This window comes from Pogoniulus pusillus, chromosome 43 (assembly GCF_015220805.1).
Source record: "Pogoniulus pusillus isolate bPogPus1 chromosome 43, bPogPus1.pri, whole genome shotgun sequence".
NCBI classification, from domain to species: Eukaryota; Metazoa; Chordata; class Aves; order Piciformes; family Lybiidae; genus Pogoniulus; species Pogoniulus pusillus.
Window position 1 is genome coordinate 2579707 of NC_087306.1, and position 17023 is coordinate 2596729.

General features: G+C 48.6%; 1 protein-coding gene across 2 annotated transcripts; it reads left to right on the plus strand.

Annotated features, from left to right (window-relative positions):
• Positions 1-3490: 3490 nt before the first annotated feature.
• HORMAD1 (HORMA domain containing 1) lies at positions 3491-16348 on the plus strand. Of its 2 annotated transcripts, none has more exons than XM_064176125.1 (14): positions 3491-3787; positions 4803-4854; positions 5560-5704; positions 7029-7092; positions 7772-7808; positions 8213-8233; positions 8341-8367; positions 9602-9669; positions 10447-10598; positions 12142-12398; positions 12865-12922; positions 13771-13847; positions 14555-14635; positions 15360-16348. In XM_064176125.1, exons 2-14 carry the CDS (start codon positions 4822-4824, stop codon positions 15438-15440), a joined length of 1101 nt encoding a protein of 366 aa, XP_064032195.1. In that variant the 5' UTR covers positions 3491-3787; positions 4803-4821; the 3' UTR covers positions 15441-16348. The 2 variants fall into 2 exon arrangements, with proteins under 2 accessions (XP_064032195.1, XP_064032194.1); XM_064176124.1 differs by having other exon boundaries at positions 3491-3765.
• The last annotated feature ends 675 nt before the right edge of the window (positions 16349-17023 follow it).

The window sequence follows — 17023 nt, forward strand, 5'->3', positions numbered from 1 at the left end:
TGCCCTGCCACAGCTTCAGCCTCTGTGCCCTGCTTCTGGCCCTGGCTGCTGGCAGCAGAGCCCAACCCCAGCTGGCCACAACCTCCCTGCAGGCAGCTGCAGGCAGCAATCAGCTCTGCCCTCAGCCTGCTCTGGGCCAGGCTGCACCCCCCAGCTCCCTCAGCCTCTCCTCACAGGGCTGTGCCCCAGGCCCCTCCCCAGCCTTGCTGCCCTGCTCTGGGCACCTGCCAGCCCCTCAGCAGCTCTCTGCAATGCAGGAGCCCAGAGCTGGGCACAGCACTCCAGGGCTGGCCTGAGCAGTGCCAGCACAGGGGCACAAGAACCTCCCTGCTCCTGCTGCCCACACTGCTCCTCAGCCAGCCCAGGCTGCCCCTGGCTCTGCTGCCCACCTGGGCACTGCTGCCTCCTCTGCAGCTCCTCTCTGCCAGCACCCTCAGCTCTCTTTCTGTCCAGCTCCCACACCTTCAGTTTGAGTATAAACTCTCACTGAAAACATTTAGTCTAGCCAGGACCAGGGCCAAGGTCGCCTGAGCTGACTGAGAGGTCACAAAGCCATGCACACGTCTGCTGTTGGGGGAAGAGTTTCAGATGGGATGGATCATGGTGGGGGCAGTGCCTCCAGAGCCCAAGTGTCATGGCTTGCTAAGGAGCAAGCTGCAGCCAGAGCTCCAAGAGCCATGGTAAAGGGACTTGGTTGAATGAGCAGTGCTGAGCAAAGCTTCTGTCCTGCCATGCTGCTTTTCAGGAGCGTAAAGGAGTCCAGGAGACAGCCTGACCACAACCTACTGGCCCTGGACAGCTCAATCCTCTGAAAACGCCTATTAAAAAAGCAGCCTTGGAGTATTTGACACAGAGAAGATGGAGAGCAACTCTGTGAGAAGGTGTTGGAGGGACAGGGTGAGAGGCAATGGATTCAAACTGGAAGAAGCTGCATGTAGATTGGACAGGAGGAAATTCACCCCCATGAGGGTGCTGAGGCACTGAAACAGTTTGCCCTGAGAAGTTGTGCAACCTCCAAACCTGCAAGTCACAGAATCACAGAATTGTTTGGGTTGGAAAAGACCTTTGAGATCATCCAGCCCAGCCATTCACTCGACCAAGTGCAGTGCTAAACCATGTCCCTCTGCACCACATCTCTGCCTCTTTGAAACACCTCCAGGCATGGAGACTCAACCCCCCTGCTGGGCAGCCTGTGCCAGCCTTTGAGAACCCTTTCAGTCGAGAAGTTTCTTTTGATATCCAACCTGGTGCAATGTGAGGCTGTTTCCTCTCATCCTATCACTTGTTAGCTGGATGGGACCTTCAGCAACCTGGTTGAGCAGGAGGTGCCCCTAGGTGGGACTTTCAGCGACCTGGTCGAGCAGGAGGTACCCCTGGATGGGATCTTTGGCTACCTGGTCAAGCAGGTGAAGGGACCTATATGGGACCTTCAGCAACCTAGTCAAGGAGGTGCCCCTAGGTGGGACCTTCAGCAACCTGGTCAAGGAGGTGCCCCTAGATGTGACCTTCAGCAAACTGGTCAAGGAGGTGCCCCTAGGTGGGACCTTCAGCAAACTGGTCAAGGAGGTGCCCCTAGGTGGGACCTTCAGCAACCTGGTCGAGCAGGGGAGGGAACCTACATGGGACCTTTGGCAGCCTGACTGAGCAGGAGGTGCCCCTAGATGGAACCTTCAGCAAACTGGTCAAGCAGGGGAAGGGACCTAGATGGGACCTTCAGCAACCTAGTCAAGGAGGTGCCCCTAGGTGGGACCTTCAGCAACCTAGTCAAGGAGGTGCCCCTAGGTGGGACCTTCAGCAACCTAGTCAAGGAGGTGCCCCTAGGTGGGACCTTCAGCAACCTAGTCAAGGAGGTGCCCCTAGGTGGGACCTTCAGCAACCTAGTCAAGGAGGTGCCCCTAGGTGGGACCTTCAGCAACCTAGTCAAGGAGGTGTCATAAATAACAGGCACAAACTGGCATTCATGCAAGTTAAGGCTTTTAATAAAGTTGCAGGACTCAAGCAATCAGGCCTGGGCACGAGGGGACACTGATCGACCCCAACACACAGCCTTTGCCTTCAGTTTTCTCTTTTTAGACCCTATTCTATTACATATTTACTCAGTTCTAAAAAAAGGTTGGGTTTTCTTTATCAGTTCTTAGGAATGTGAGCTGTCTCTTCCACACAGGTCTCCTTTTATCCAGTGGTCCCTCTGGTAATCTTTGATGAAGTAAGGGGTCTTGCTTAAGTGTCTTCCTCATGGACTTCAAAGTCCTGGTTCTTCTATTTGCTCATACAGGAAAGGTGGCACCAGGAGGAAGGCATTTCCATTTCAATATGCAAAAGACAATCTCTTCCACATGCCTCCCTCCTTCGTCAATCTAATTACTCTTATCTTAAGCTTATTGCAATGGTGGTGCAAGCAGGAATGCAGTTTCATTCAAACCCCCCCTTGCTCCTTGTCTGTGACCTCTTGCCATGAATTGATCAGACCAAACATATGATTCTATATATTTCTCACAGAGGTGACCCTAGATGGGACCTTCAGCAACCTGGTCGAGTAGGGGAGAGAGCCTCGATCACAGTGTCACAGTATTATTAGGATTGGAAGAGACCTCACAGCTCATCAAGTCCAACCCTTCACCACAGAGCTCAAGGCTAGACCATGGCACCAAGTGCCACGTCCAGTCCTGCCTTGAACAGCTCCAGGGTCGGCGACTCCACCACCTCCCCGGGCAGCCCATTCCAGTGTCCAATGACTCTCTCAGGGAAGAACTTTCTCCTCACCTCCAGCCTAAATCTCCCCTGGTGCAGCCTCAGGCTGTGTCCTCTTGTTCTGGTGCTGGCCACCTGAGAGAAGAGAGCAACCTCCTCCTGGCCACAACCTCCCCTCAGGTAGTTGTAGACAGCAATGAGGTCTCCCCTGAGCCTCCTCTTCTCCAGGCTAACCAATCCCAGCTCCCTCAGCCTCTCCTCGTAGGGCTGTGCTCAAGGCCTCTCCCCAGCCTCGTCGCCCTTCTCTGGACACGCTCAAGCATCTCAATGTCCCTCCTAAACTGGGGGGCCCAGAACTGAACACAGCACTCAAGATGAGGTCTAAGCAGTGCAGAGTACAGGGGCAGAATGACCTCCCTGCTCCTGCTGGCCACACCATTGCTGATGCAGGCCAGGATGCCACTGGCTCTCTTGGCCACCTGGGCACACTGCTGGCTCATGTTCAGGCAGGTATCAATCAGCACCCCCAGATCCCTCTCTGTCTGGCTGCTCTCAGCCACTCCCACCCCAGCCTGTATCTCTGCATGGGGTTGCTGTGGCCAAAGTGCAGCACCCTGCACTTGGAGCTATTGAACACCATCCTAGATGAGACCTTAGGCAACTTGAGCGAGCAGGAGGTGCCCCTAGATGAGACAATCAGCAACCTGGTCGAGCGGGGGAGGGGACCCAGACGGCCTTTGAGACCCTTCCCAACCCACACCGCCGCCGCCGCCGCCCCCCTCTCCCGCCAGCTGCCGGCGCTGCGCACGGCCCGCAGCGCTCAGGGCCTCCCTTTGCGCCCGGCTCGCTGCCCTCTGCCTGTGGCTGCGCCGCGCTGGGCCGGGCCGGGCTGGGCTGCGCTGCGCTCCCTGCCTGAGGGCAGCTGCGACCCGCAGGTTTTCGGCCTCGCCAGCCCCAGCTTCTCTTGCCTTCCCTGCTCGTCTGTGGGCTTTTATACCCTGAGGAGTTCATTTGGCTTCCCTAGGGGCGGCAGCGAGGCGCTTTTGTTTCAGCCTTTCTCGCAGAGGTGCTGAGGTGAGGCGCGGCCTGAGGGCAGGTGGGTTTGAGGAGGCTCAGGTGAGGGGACTGCAGTTCCCTGCCTGGGTAGGGAAGATGTTTTCCGTGTTCTCAGCTAGGGATGCCGTTAATTTCCCTCAAAAGATGGCAAAGGGCTTGTGTGGTGGAGCCAGGCTCGCAGTACTGAGGTGTGATGAAAAGGTAGCTTGAGAAAAACCCACCCCAGAGCCGGAGGGAGGTCTCATTTCTCCAGCGCTCGTTGCAGTTACAAAGGCAAACAACCTAAGGCTGGAGGTGTGTACCAAAAGGGACTCATCAGCTTTGGCTGGAGGTGATGAATGTGGTGAGCCTCTTCTTTAGGGCCTTTGGAAATCTGCCTGGTGAGCACTCAGAGCATTGCTTTGGAAGGCTGTTAGAAGAGCTTTGAGCACTTCCAGGCCTGCAGCCTGCTCCCAGGATCTCACCACCCTCACAGGGAAGATTTTCCTCCTCTCCGGTACCTAAATAGAATCAAAGAATCAGGCAGGGTTGGAAGGGACCAGAAGGAGCAGCCAGTGCCAACCCCTGCCATGCCCAGGGACACCCTACCCTAGAGCAGGCTGCCCACAGCCTCACCCAGCCTGGCCTTAAACACCTCTGGAGATGGGGACTCAACCTCCTCCTGAGCAACCCCTTCCAGGCTCTCACCACTCTCATGGTACAGAACTTCCTCCTCACTCCAGTCTGACTCTCCCCACCTCCAGCTTTGCTCCATTCCCCCTGTCCTGTCACTCCCTGCAATTTGTCTCCTATAAATAGGCATACAGAACTTCAGCTGCCACATCCTGCAGCCTTGGGTCTGTGCTGCTTTGAAAATGAAGAATTTAATTCTTGTGCTTACCTTAGCAGCCCTCATCTGCTTCCTTAACATTACAGGGCTTATGTGAAGTGGCACAGAGTAGGTGTGCAGGAGGTGTTTGTAGATTCAGGAACTGACTTGTCGAGCTGAGTTGCTGCAGTCTGGGCTCACATGCTTGGTGCTCAAACCAGTCTTAATGCCCATGTTTTATTAACAGACAGAAGAGTATCTACAGAATGGCAACTGCTCAGAAGCAAAGGAATTGTGTGGTATGATTTTTTCTGTCTACTTCAGCACACTGTTACTTGAATCATAGAACTGCTTTGGTTGGAAATGACCACTGAGATCATAGAGTCCAACCTTCAACCTAACCAGTTGACCTTAGCCAGTCAACTGACTCCATCCCCTTCAACTGTTATCATGACCCAGCCCTGGAACTTAGTTTGTGTAGCAGTTAAAAGTTGTATTTTGAATGCAAAATATAACTACAACTCTTGCCCCCACTAGAATTTGCCTGCTGTGACAGGTGTATGTCACTTAAATTCATCACTGTTCCAAAACAGAGCATACAGCTTGGAAATACACAAATCAAATTGACTCAGGAATTCCTTATCTATAAAGGTCAGATAATGGAGTAACTCGAATGAGAAAGATAATTGTAGATGAAGTAGTGCACCCAGGAGCTCTGTAATATTTCTTCACTTGAAAACTGCAAGCTGATCCAATCTTTTAGCTCTAAATTAAGGTGCTTAATAGCACCCTAGCTTTGAGGCTGAACTTTGTGGTCATGCACTTAGTAGAACTCAGCTATGCCCTAAAGCTGCTGTTAACACAATGTGTTAGGAATATGCTGGACTTTATACATGATGAATCTTTGTTATTGATTTAAAATGTTGAGCCAGGACCAGATTGTAGACTGTACAGATTTGTTGTTATGGATAGAGATGAATTCACTTCTTTCTCTTAACTTGCAGAGTGCAATTGTATTCCCTAACAAAATATCTACTGAACAGCAATCCCTGATGCTAGTGAAAAGACTCCTGGCAGTAGCAGTGTCCTGCATTACCTATCTGAGAGGGATTTTTCCTGAAAGTGCCTATGGAACAAGATACATGGATGGTAACAGGCTGTTGGAATGATTCTTTGCACAATGTATTGCCACAGGGGTGTTAGGAAGTCCCTGATGATCTTTAAAGCCACTTGACCTTCTTAAAGGCACTAATTTTTATTGACTGCTATGGCAACTTCACTGCCAGGTTGCTGATTTTTGTTGCAGTGATGATGCTAACTCAAAACTGGGCCTGCACTGCACCTGTGGGTAATGTTTTGTTTGCTTTTGACATATACTTTCATAGAATCATAGAATGGTTTAGGTTGGAAGGGACCTTCCAACCCCCCACCATAGGCAGGGACACCTCCCACCAGAGCAGCTCACTCAAGGCCTCACCAGAATCACAGAATCAGTCAGGGTTGGAAGGGACCACAAGGAGCAGCCAGTGCCAACCCCCCTGCCATGCCCAGGGACACCCTATCCTAGAGCAGGCTGCACACAGCCTCAGCCAGCCTGGCCTTAAACACCTCTCCAGGGACAGGGCCTCAACCACCTCCCTGGGCAACCCATTCCAGGCTCTCACCACCCTCATGCTCAACAACTTCCTCCTCACCTCCACTCTGACTCTCTCCACCTCCAGCTTTGCTCCATTCCCCCAGTCCTGTCACTCCCTGACAGCCTCAAAAGTTCCTCCCCAGCTTTTTTTGTAGCCCACTTCAGGTCCTGGCAGGCCACAAGAAGGTCCCCTGGGAGCCTCCTCTGCTCCAGCCTGCACAGCCCCAACTCTTTCAGTCTGTGCTCACAGCAGAGCTGCTGCAGCCCTCTGAGCATCCTCCTGGCCCTGCTCTGGACACTCTCCAGCATCTCCACATCCCTCTTGTCCCAGGGGCTCCAGAACTGGATGCAGTGCTCCAGGTGGGGTCTCAGCAAAGCAGAGCAGAGGGGAAGAATTACCTCCCCTGGCCCTGCTGGCCACACTGCTCCTGCTGCAGCCCAGGCTCTGGTTGCTCTCTGGGCTGCAAGTGCACACTGCTGGCTCATGTTCAGCTTCTCATCTATCCAGCCTAGCCTTGAACACCTCCAGGGAGGGAGCAGCTACTGGGCAACCTGTGCCAGTGTCTCACCACCCTCACTGTAATGAACTTCTTCCTATCATCCAGTTTGAATCTCCCCTCTGCCAGTTTAAACCCATTACTCCTCATCCTGTCGTTACAAGACCTTGTCAATAGTCCCTCCGCAGCCCTCCTGTAGGCCCCCTTCAGATACTGGAAGGCTACTACAAGGTCTCCTCACTTTCAGGGAACTAACTTCCCTTTCTCAGCAACGGAGTTGCATTTGGTTCCAGATAACCCAGCATGTGTATATGTTCTTTTTGTTTTCTTTTGAGTTTAGATGTCTGTGTCAAAATTCTGAGGGAAGACAAGAACTGCCCTGGCTCTACTCAGCTGGTGAAATGGTAACTGACAGTGCTTATGTAGCAACTCATGGCATGATGCAAAGAAAAAAGTACTTCACTTGCTGTAGCTGAACAACTGCCCAGGCAGTGCTCTTAGAATCACAGAATCAGGTTGGAAGAGACCTCCAAGGGGAGAAGTAATTGACTTCCACACTTGTGTTTCTAGAAAGGCTTACAACTGGAGGCTTAGCAGAGCACAAATCTTTGGTTACAGAAGGGTTGTGCTTTACATTTAGCTTCTGTGGCTGTATGTAAGTGCTCATAGGTGTAATAATGTAAAAAGCTGAGCACTGGCTCCTCTCCAGCTGAAGAGGAGATGCAGAGTTACCGTTTGGCATCTTGCATTTAATGATCTTGCTCTCACACTTCTGTGAGGAAGTGCTGCTGTTGGTCTTTACATCCAGACTTTGTATTCAAAGGCAGACTCCTGTCTGCAGACAACCGTCTGGCTGCTCGTTCACTGTCACAGCTGAGTGCCAGTATTGGCACTTGGGGATAGAGGGATTTCTTTTAGGTTAATTCCTGTTCACAGCTGTGAGAGTTAAGTGTTTGTTGCTCTGGTAGGATATTAAGAAGGCTAATCACAAGACTTTCAATGTTGGGTGGGTTACTTGGTTTGGGCAGAAGCAAAGCAAGTGGTAATTAGCAGTAGGTGACCATTGATATTTGATCTTTGCAGGATGTTAGGATGCTATGATGCCTTGCAGAAGAAATATGTAAGTCTCCCAGACTCATTTTACTCTCCCAAATGTACTGAAACATCCAGTCCAGCAGCTGCCAGGGTAGTTGTAAGGACTTTCTGGTTAGGAAATAGCTGAGCTTTAATATGTTCATAGAGTTAGCTGCAATGTGGGAGGTACAGACACTTCAGGAGAGTATCTTTTGTAAACAGAAACACTTCAAAGTCTAGGAATACCTAGGAATTTTCTTCTGCCAGTTGAGTGAGGCCTTTCTTAAGCATATGAAGAGGTATGAAGTGTATAAAGAGGTTTCTCTTGAAACAAGCCTTAGTTCTCTTTATTGCTTTCAACACCCCACCCCCCCCCCCCCAGCTTGGTTAGCAGAAATAAGCTATGGAGTACATTTAATGTTCTTTTTTCTTTGATCATGTTCCCAACAGCTCAGAATGATTGTCCTAGCAGTAAGTATCTTTCAAAAGCAAGGTACACTGTATTTTTTTGTTAGGTAGATGCTTAGAGATAGGTACAATTCTTACCCTTATTTCCTCTCTTTACTTTCAACATCCAGGTCTATACCCATCCAGAAGATCCTCAGGTAAGTCTGGGTGAGCAATGATAGCCAGACTGTAGGAGCAATAGAATCATAGAATCAACCAGGTTGGAAGAGACCTCCAAGATCATGCAGTCCAACCTATCACCCAGCCCTACTATCCAGTCAACTAGACCATGGCACCAAGTGCCTCATCCAGTCTTTTCTTAACACATCAAATGCAAGCTTCAGTAGAGCTAACCACGATTGCTACCTCCTGAATTGCCTTTGAATATTCACCGGCTGTGAGGTTTTTCTCGGGCTACTACAAGAACCTCCAAAGCATCCTTGCGGAGTTGAATGGCCACAAGGAGGCATCAGCCTAAATCTGCATTAACAAACGGATGGAACTTCCTCGTGGGAAGCACCGTTTCCGTGTGGAAAACTAACCACTAGGTGTCTTCAGGTCTCTGTTAGGTGTGAAACATTTGCGGAGCGAATCAGCATTTCCTTCTGAATAGGGGGAGAAATCGTGGAGAGCGTCGTTCCTATCCGCTCCCATTTGTAGGCACTAACACTGTTACAAGTGACAGCATCAGTACTGCCTTCAGTTTTGGGCTCTCCTGTTTAGGGGGGACAGGGATCTGCTGGAGAAAGTCCAGCGAAGGGCTGTGAGGATGATGAGGGGACTGGAGGGCACTGCCTGATGAGGAGAGGCTGAGGGACCTGGGGCTGCTTAGTCTGGAGAAGACTGAGAGGGGATTGAATATTTATAAACATCTGAGGGCTGGGGGTCAGGATGGGGGTGGGGGACAGACTGTGGAGGTAAGGAGAGGGTGGGACAGGCTATGGGAGTCAGGAGCTGGGAACAGGCTCTGCTCACTTGTTCCCTGGGATGGAAGCTGCAGCATAGGAGGTTCCAGCTCAACACAAGGGGGAACTTCTTGCCTCTAAGGGTCCCAGAGCACTGGCACAGGCTGCCCAGAGAGGTTGTGGACTCTCCTTCGCTGGAGACTTTCAAGGCCTGTGTGGATGTGTTCCTCTGTGACCTGAGCTAGATTGGATGGTCCTGCCGTGACAGCCTGGTTGGACTTGATCTGTTTGTGTCTTTTCCAACCCCTGACATCCTGTGAGCCTGTGACAGCACCAAAAAGCTGTATTCAGTGCATGGATGTGGATCAGGCAGGTACTGGGGGAGCATTATTTTCTTTAAATGCTGGGATAGTAGATGACAGAAGGCAGCAGCATTGACAGTTGTCTTGACCACTGATAGCTTCAGAATGACTGCATTTGCTTGCAGACCATTACAGAATGCTACCACTTCAAATTCAAGTACACCCACAATGGACCACTGCTGGATTTTGGCAGGTACTGTCACTGTGACTTTGTTCTGTCTGCTTACATCCACTTCAGATTTCACCTCTTTGGTGATGCCTTTCCTAATTCTGGATCTTAAAGAGTCATTTAATCAACATATACTGTTAGCTTGGACTTAGAATGGTTTGGGTTGGAAGGGACCTTGAAGATCATCTAGTTCCAACCCTCCCTGCCATGGAGGATTGGAGCTTATTCTTAAAATCCAGCTAAGTTCCTAGCTCAGGATTTGATCTTCCAAAGGGCAGAGAATATGCAGGTCACTCAGACTGGCTTAGGAGTTGCAGTGCAGTAATCTCAGCCCTTTGGCCACAGTGCTTCTGACACTGATAGTCTGTTAGCTACAAGAGTTGGGGCTCTTCAGCCTGGAGAAGAGAAGGCTTTGAGGAGACCTTATAGTGGCCTCCCAGTGTCTGAAGGGGGCCTACAGGAAGGCTGAGGAGGGACTATTGACAAGGTCTTGTAATGACAGGATGAGGGGGAATGGGTTTAAACTGGCAGAGGGGAGATTCAAAATGGATGTTAGGAAGAAGTGAGGGTGGTGAGACACTGATACAGGTTGCCCAGGGAGGTTGTGGCTGCTCCTTCCCTGGAGGTGTTCAAGGCCAGGTTGAATGAGGCCTGTTCTAGTGGGAGGTGTCCCTGCTTATGGCAGGGGGTTGGAACTGGATGATCCTTGAGGCCCCTTTCAACCTAAACCATTCTATGTGTCTTAGTGTTGGCAATGGCTTACTCTGCACAAACACAACCCTGTGCTTTGTCCCTTCTCAGTAAGAACAAGAGGAATGATTCCACAATCACCTGTGCAGACACCAGGAAAGCAAGTGTCCTGCTGATCCGCAAGATCTATGTTCTGATGCAAAACCTGAGCCCCTTACCAAGTGATGTGTGCCTGACTATGAAGCTGTTTTATTATGATGAAGGTACTGTTTCCATCTTCCCTTCATTTATCAGTTGTGCTCACACACTGGAAAATATTCTCAGGTGTATGTTTGCTGGGACTTGTGAAATGTTGTTCTACACATACCTGATCTCCAGATGATTCCTAAAGTCCATGGGGAACAAATTTGGTCATAGAATCACAGAGGTTGGAAAACCCCTCTGTGATTATCAGATCCAACCTTCTACCCAACACCTCCATGGCCACCACACCATGTCCTGAGGTTGGGATTCTGCAGTGTTCTCATAGTAGGAGCACAGCCTTGTCACTGGCATCACTGAAGCAAAGGTGTTTTAAAACAGAGTTTTTTCTCCCTGTGTTAGGATACAACATGTTTGCCAGATTAGTTCTGGCTTGGACTTTTAAGTACCTAACTCTGCTTTCAGAATGTATTTATTGCTTAAGAATGAAATCCCAGGGCTTCTAGCTCTTCTCCTTGCATCTATAAACTCTTTCAGAGAGCTTTAACTGGGTTTTATTTGTGCTGTAAGAGGGAAAAGAACAAATTCAGACCTTCTAGCTCTTCTCTTTGCATCTATAAGCTCTTCCAAAAGCTGAACTTGGATTTTGTTTGTGCTGTAAGAGGGAAAAGGAACAAATTCAGAGCTTCTAGCTCTTCTCTTTGCATCTATAAAGTCCTCCAAAAGCTGAAATTGGATTTTGTTTGTGCTGTAAGAGGGAAAAGGAACAAATTCAGAGCTTCTAGCTCTTCTCTTTGCATCTATAAACTTCTCTAAAAGCTGACATTAGATTTTGTTTGTGCTGTAAGAGGGAAAAGAACAAATTTAGAGCTTCTAGCTCCTCTCTTTGCATCTATAAACTCTTCCAAAAGCTGAAATTGGATTTTGTTTGTGCTGTAAGGAGAAAAAGCACTTCAATTAGGCCAAGTTGAATGGTGGTTATTACCTTCCCCACACTGAATATTTTTGGAGTAGTTCTTTCTATTTAAAGGGGTAAAGAATCTTTCTACCATACAAGTTTTGGGCTCCCTAGTTTAAGAGGGACAGGGGTCTGTTGGAGAGGGTCCAGCAGAGGGCTAACTAGGATGATTAGGGGACAGGAGGGCATGGCTTATGAGGAGAGGCTAAAGGACCTGGGGCTTTTTAGTCTGGAGAAAAGAAGACTTAGAGGGGAATTGATAAATGTTTATAAGTACCTGAAGGCTGCCAGGAGTGGGGGACAGGCTCTGCTCACTGCTCCCTGTGGTAGGACAAGGAGCAATGGGTGTAAGCTGCAGCAAAAGAGGTTCTGCCTCAACACAAGGGGGAACTTCTTTACTCCAAGGGTCACAGAGCACTGGAACAGGCTCCCCAGGGAGGTCGTGGAGTCTCCTTCTCTGGAGCCTTTCAAGGCCTGTCTGGATGTGTTCCTTGGTGATCTGTGTTAGATAGGATTGTCCTGCTCCGGCAGAGGGGTTGGACTCGATGATCTCTTTTGGTCCCTTCCAACCTCTAACATCCTGTGATCCTAAGTGATAATTGTACAGGCACCTGGCTCATTCTAACACACTGAATTCTTCCCTGCAGTTACACCCTCTGACTACCAACCTCCTGGGTTTAAGGAGGGTGAGTGTGAGGGGATGATATTTGAGGGGGAGCCCATGTATCTGAACGTGGGTGAAGTGCCAACACCTTTCCATATGCTGAAAGTGAAAGTTACAACTGAAAAGCAACGAATGGAAAACGTTGATAGAAGCATCCTAAAGCAGGGAGAGAGGAATGTGCCCATCCAAGTGCTCAGAGAGGACCGAGATGATCCAGAGGAAGAGGACCAGAACATGAATGTAAGAGTTTAAATCTTTTGTGTAGCTTGTTGAAATTTGTTGGGATTTAGAGCCTAGGAAAGGACCAGGAATTGTTTTCCTTTGTCTTGCTGTAACTGTTCTAAACCCCTCTGTTTCCAGAGACAATATCTTTTCAGTACTTTTTGTGCTTTACTTTTACTGTCAAGTTAGCAATCTGTCAGTGTTAAAGCAGTGTTGAACAAGTGCAGCAGCAGCTTGGTAGTAATCAAGCAGCAGGGTGAGGAGCAGAAGTGCAGCTTTGTGCTGGAGGTGCAGGTGCCATTGGTGTATCTCCATGCTCAGGAAATGGGTGAAACCTCCCTGGAGCTGCCTTCTACCAGTTCCAAGTGAGCTGCTGCAGCCAAAGAGTACTGACTGGCAAGAAATTTTCCTTGAGATCCTCTTGTAGAGCAAACCCTATTCCCTATTGCTCTTTAGTAAGTGATGAACCTTTTTCTTAATCTAGGAAGCTCCTGTGTTGGATAATGAAGATAGGAATAATGTAAACATTTCAGAAGCTCAAGGTAACATACATCTTCAATGTATGTTTTCAGATGTAGGTAACATACATCTTCAATGTATGTTTTCAGATGTAGGTAACATACATCTTCAATGTATGTTTTCAGATGTAGGTAACATACATCTTCAATGTATGTTTTCAGATGTAGGTAACTACAGCTTTTCAAGTCTCTTCAGTTTGTGCCTTTTCCCCCCTCTGATGTTACTAAAAGGAAAACTCCAATTTTCTGACCCAGACCATTACATAGAATTCCTTTTTTTCTTGGAGATAAATACATTAGTCCTTTAGTGTGGCTTTGTTCTGTGAAGCACTTGGTTAGCAAATCATGTAAGGGACCTTAAAGATCATCCAGTTCCAACCCCCTGCTGTGGGCAGAGATACCTTCCACTAGACCAGGTTGCTCAAGGCCTTATCCAGCCTGGGCCTAAACATCTCCAAGGATTGATTCAGTCTGGGTGGAGGAATCAGAACCACCAAGACTTGTGTCCACAGAAGAGTTTTACATTGTGGTAGACTGAATGATGCCCATGGGAAAATACTTACCTGTATGGTGTGTGTAGCACCATGGAGCTCTACACAAAGGGTGGCTAAAGTCTGCCTTAAGCCTTGTCAAGGCTGAACAGCCTCAGGTGTCTCAGCCTTTCCTCACGTGGCAGCTCTGCCAGTCCTCTGATCATTCTCATGCCCTTCTCTGGACACTTTCCATCCTGTTTCCACCTTGCTTGCACAAAGGGAACTGGAGCCCTTTTGAAGCACCTGTGCCCTGCAGTAATAAAGTCCCTGTGTTCCTTGTGACAAAACATCAGCAGGCTGCCAGCCTGCTGTCAGCACTCTGCCTTACCTCTCTTACAGAACCAAATCTAACTTGTGAAGAAGATGAAGTTAGAAAGGCTGAAGGGAACCAGAATCTCTGTGTTTCTAACCCTCAGGTATGAAAACTCCACTCTGTCATTCTAAACTTTTACTAGAGCTTTTGTGAAGCTTCTTTCCTGCTTTGAGGGATTAGGAGGTAACCTGCTAGAAGTTTCCTTCCTGTAGTATTTTTACTTTCCAGTGTTTCCTTCTTATAGTATTTTTACTTTCTAGTGTTCTACAAAGCAAGAAAATAATAGAAAGCAAACAAAAGCTGTAAGAAAAGGCTGTTCTCTGTGAGACAAACAGGTGATCTGTTACAAAGAGACAGAAATTCATATCCATATTTCTTAACTGCCATAACTAAACACTCTGCCTAAGAGAGATTTCTCTGCTAACTCTGACAGGCCAAAACTTGTTTTAAAAGTGCACCTTTATCACTCAGACTAAAAACTCAGCCTGCATTCCCTGCTGACAGCAAAATGTTGTGATTTAAATGTGGAGGGCAACTCCAAACACAGGTCCTTTTGATTTCTGGAAGCAGAATAGCCCCAGATAAGTCTGAGTGACTGACTGTATCAAAATAACTGTTGTTTCAAACTGATGCTTCAAACTGTTGGGGCTCTGACACAGTCAGCTGTAAATCCTGCTGTTGACTGTGATGGGTGTGCTTCTGTACTGACATTTCATGTAAAGCACTGTGGTGAGCAGAGCCAGAGCCCTGAAACCTGCTGTGGCCTCTTTTACTGCTGTCACAAGACTCCATCTATTTTCTGATTTTCAGGTTGATCATTTGGCAAGTAAAACATCTCAACTGAATATGTCAGAGAGCAGGACAAGAAGTGGAAGGATATTTCAAAGCACTGTTAGTAATGGTTGTTTTTTTTCCCCCTTTGTCTCTTTCAAGTTTGTTTTCTTCAAGCTTTTTTTTCTGTTCCAAAGGGTGAATAAAACTCTTAGGTTTTAGTATATTTCATGTTGACAACCCCTTGAATGCTCCAAGCTTAGAGCAGAGTGGTTGGAAACAGCCCTGCAGGAAAGGATCTAGGAGTGTTGGAATGATAACTGGGAGGCAGGGGCAGTTCTGCCAGGAAGTAGTAGCAAGATCACAGAAATCACAGGAACATGCAGGTTGACAAAGCCCCTCAGGATCATCAAGTCCAACCTATAACCCTACTCAACAAGATTCACCTTAAACCATATCCCCCAGCACCACATCCAAACGACCCTTTAACACATCCGGGGTGGGTGACTCCACCACCTCCCTGGGCAGCTCATTCCAGTCCCTGACCACTTTCCCTGTGCAAAACTTTTTTTCTGATGTCAAATCTAAACCTACCCAGTCTCAGCTTGAGGCCATTCCCCCTTGTTCTGTCTCCAGTTACTCCAGGCTTAGCACCTCTGGGCAGGGACCAGGTAATAGCAAGGTTAAGCCTGCTGCTCTCCCACAGCCCTTGATGTGAGACAGACAGACACCAGCTGCCTGGTTCAGGGTGGGCTTTTCACACTTTAAACTGGCTAAGGCCATGGCACAGGTCACAGTCTGGGCTGTGCACCAACTCGTAACAATACTCCTTTTCCCTTGGCAGATTCATCAGCTTGAGCTCTCATCTAGCCAGGATGTGCTGCCCAAAAGGAGGAAGATGAGTGAACCAAAGGACCAGTTCTAGACACCCATCTCCCTGCCGCTTGTTTCCCGAGTTCCACACCACTTCCATGTTGCTGTTTCATGTGAATATTCCTGTTTAAATATCTCCTAGAGGTATTTTCTGTTCTATTTGTAGTGTAAATTAAGAGTATTTTAGGGAAAGAAAATCTGTTCAAAAAGGCATAGCTGAAGAAATCTGAACATGTATTTTTAATGAGGTTGAACCCATCAGGAAAGGCAGAAGGTATCTGGCTGCAGATGGGAGTTGAGAGCCAATCTGCAGTGAAGGGAGGAGGATTTATCTCTGCTTATGACCTGTGTAAATCCTGAGGGTGATGAGGGAACAACACTACCCACAGCACAGGGCTTCACCAGTTACTTTTGGGCTGCATTATAAGGCTGAGCCTGCCTCATGAGGCACAGGACCCCTCAAGTCTTGGGTTCCTTTCCAGAGCTTTCTGGAGGGCTCTGGTCACCTACAGCACTACAGTTTTTCTCTTTACTACTGTGACAGTTGGGCCTGGCCCTTTGCATCTCTTCCAGACTCTTAGACACCAGTTAATTAAAAACCAAGAATTCTTCATACCTTCAGTGACATATTTGATACCAAAATGCAGGTTTTTCTGTACAGCTGTGATGTGATTAAAAAGCTTTACCCTGTGGCAGCAGCTTGTCATAGTGCTGTGAGGCTATGTGGAGACACCTGCTTGTAGGTGCAATGGGGAGCTGCAGAGGCTGGGCATGGTGCCATTTCTGACCAAAATGTTGATTCATTTTTCCTGTGCACTGAATGAATTGAAGCTGTTTCTGTGTGGCAAAGAACTGTCAGTCTCCAGGTGGGGACAGCTGAGCGTTCTTTGACGTGTTTGACTCTTACTTTAAGAAAGGCTTTTTTGTCATCCTCCATTAAACCAGTGTTAGGAGCTGCTATCTGTGTCTGTACATTAGAATCACAGAATGGTTTAGGTTGGAAGGGACCTCAAAGATCATCCAGTTCCAACCCCCCCACCATAGGCAGGGACACCTCCCACTAGAACAGGTCACTGAAAGCCTTGTCCAGCCTGGTCCTGAACACCTCCAGGGAGGTTGTGGAGCACAGAATCACAGAATGTGATCTCACATTCTGTGATTCTGTGCTCCACAACCTCCCTGGGCAACCTGTGCCAGTGTTTCAGTACCTCACTGTAAAGAACTTCTTCCTAACATGGAGTTTAAATCTCCCCTCTGCCAGTTTATACTCATTACTCCTCCTCCTGTCGTTACATTAACAAGCACTGACACTGCAAATGTGATCAGAGTGCATCAGGTTGGAAGGGACCCTCCAAGGGCATCTTGTCCATCCCTGCTACAGTCAGCAGGGACACCTTCAACTAGATCAGGCTGCTCAGGGTCCCATCCAATTTGATCTTCAGTCTCCAGTGATGGGGCCTCTACCACCTCTCTGGGCAACCTGTTCCAGTGTCTCACCAGTCTCACTGTGCAGAACTTCCTCCAGATGTTCACTCTAATTCTCCTCTGCTCCAGTTTCCAACCACTGCCTCTCGTCCTATCACCCCAAGCCCTTCTTAACAGTCCCTCCCCAGCTTTCCTGTAGATAGCCCTCAG

Bases quoted from the DNA above. Each gene is read 5' to 3' on its own strand.
- HORMAD1 (XM_064176125.1), top strand. From the start codon at position 4,822: ATGGCAACTGCTCAGAAGCAAAGGAATTGTGTG. The intron at 4,855-5,559 runs GTATGATTTTTT...CTTAACTTGCAG, and splicing joins AGAAGCAAAGGAATTGTGTG to AGTGCAATTGTATTCCCTAA. The intron at 12,923-13,770 runs GTAACATACATC...CCTCTCTTACAG, and splicing joins AAACATTTCAGAAGCTCAAG to AACCAAATCTAACTTGTGAA.